Source organism: Solanum verrucosum, unplaced genomic scaffold (genome assembly GCF_900185275.1).
Source record: "Solanum verrucosum unplaced genomic scaffold, falcon-dt-bn FXZP01000205.1, whole genome shotgun sequence".
Classification (NCBI taxonomy): Eukaryota; Viridiplantae; Streptophyta; class Magnoliopsida; order Solanales; family Solanaceae; genus Solanum; species Solanum verrucosum.
Genome location: NW_026019950.1, coordinates 2,452,624 through 2,453,520, shown reverse-complemented (window position 1 = coordinate 2,453,520; position 897 = coordinate 2,452,624). Strand labels below are relative to the sequence as shown.

At 33.6% G+C, this 897-nt stretch overlaps 1 protein-coding gene across 1 annotated transcript; it reads left to right on the top strand.

Annotated features, from left to right (window-relative positions):
- Positions 1-445: 445 nt before the first annotated feature.
- Positions 446-897, top strand: LOC125814017 (probable O-methyltransferase 3). The gene is made up of 2 exons (XM_049493492.1): positions 446-569; positions 695-897. Exons 1-2 carry the CDS (start codon positions 446-448, stop codon positions 895-897), a joined length of 327 nt encoding a protein of 108 aa, XP_049349449.1.

Here is an 897-nt window from a genome sequence, read left to right as displayed (position 1 = left end):
AAAAGACCTACTTTCCTTTTAGTTTTTTTCAAAAGGAATGATCTCTAACTTTTTTTGGCAATACTTTAATTTCAATGTTTCATGTGACATGTTTAAGGCCACAAAATTAAAAAAATATTTTGATGCATTTGACATAACTTTAATTTAGGACCACAAAATTAATTTTTTTTCTTTATTTTCTTAAAGTTTGTGCCAACTTAAATTAGATCATTTTTTAAAAAAACGGATAGAGTAATTTAATACTATAAAATAATCGTAATGATTAGGACTTGTAACTAAAATCATATTTTAGTAATTATTAAAGAGACTTTAGTATAGAGGGTTACATAGGTGTGATATTTCTCTTTAATAATTAAGCATTGGTCCTCTTGTTCTTCTTATAAATATATATATATACACACACACATAGACCTAAGTATCTCAAAGAAATTAAAGTATCAAAAATATGGCATTGCCTAATGGTGATATTGGAGACGAAACTAGGGAAGTTCTGGCTGCTCAGGCACACATATGGAACCATACATTCAACTTCATCAGTACCATGTCACTCAAATGTGCAATTCAGCTTGGTATTCCAGATATCATCCATAGCCGTGGTCGAGCCATGACCCTCTCTGATTTGGTAAATCCAAAGGTCATGATTGTATTTATCGTCTCATGCGTATGCTAATTCATGTGGGCTTCTTTATTGAAGATGAAAAAGAGGGTTATTTACTTACTCCGTCTTCACGTCTTCTCTTTAAAGATGAGACTAACAATTTGAGCATGATCCCTTTTATTCAAATGATCCTTGATCCAGTTATGATGGATCCATGGCACGATCTCAGCCAGTGGATCCAGTATGGGGGCGATGATCAGCCTTCTCCATTTGCCACCACTCACGATCTCAGCGAGTGA

Bases quoted from the DNA above. Each gene is read 5' to 3' on its own strand.
- LOC125814017 (XM_049493492.1), top strand. From the start codon at position 446: ATGGCATTGCCTAATGGTGATATTGGAGACGAAACTAGGGAAGTTCTG. The intron at 570-694 runs GTATTCCAGATA...TCTTTATTGAAG, and splicing joins CAAATGTGCAATTCAGCTTG to ATGAAAAAGAGGGTTATTTA.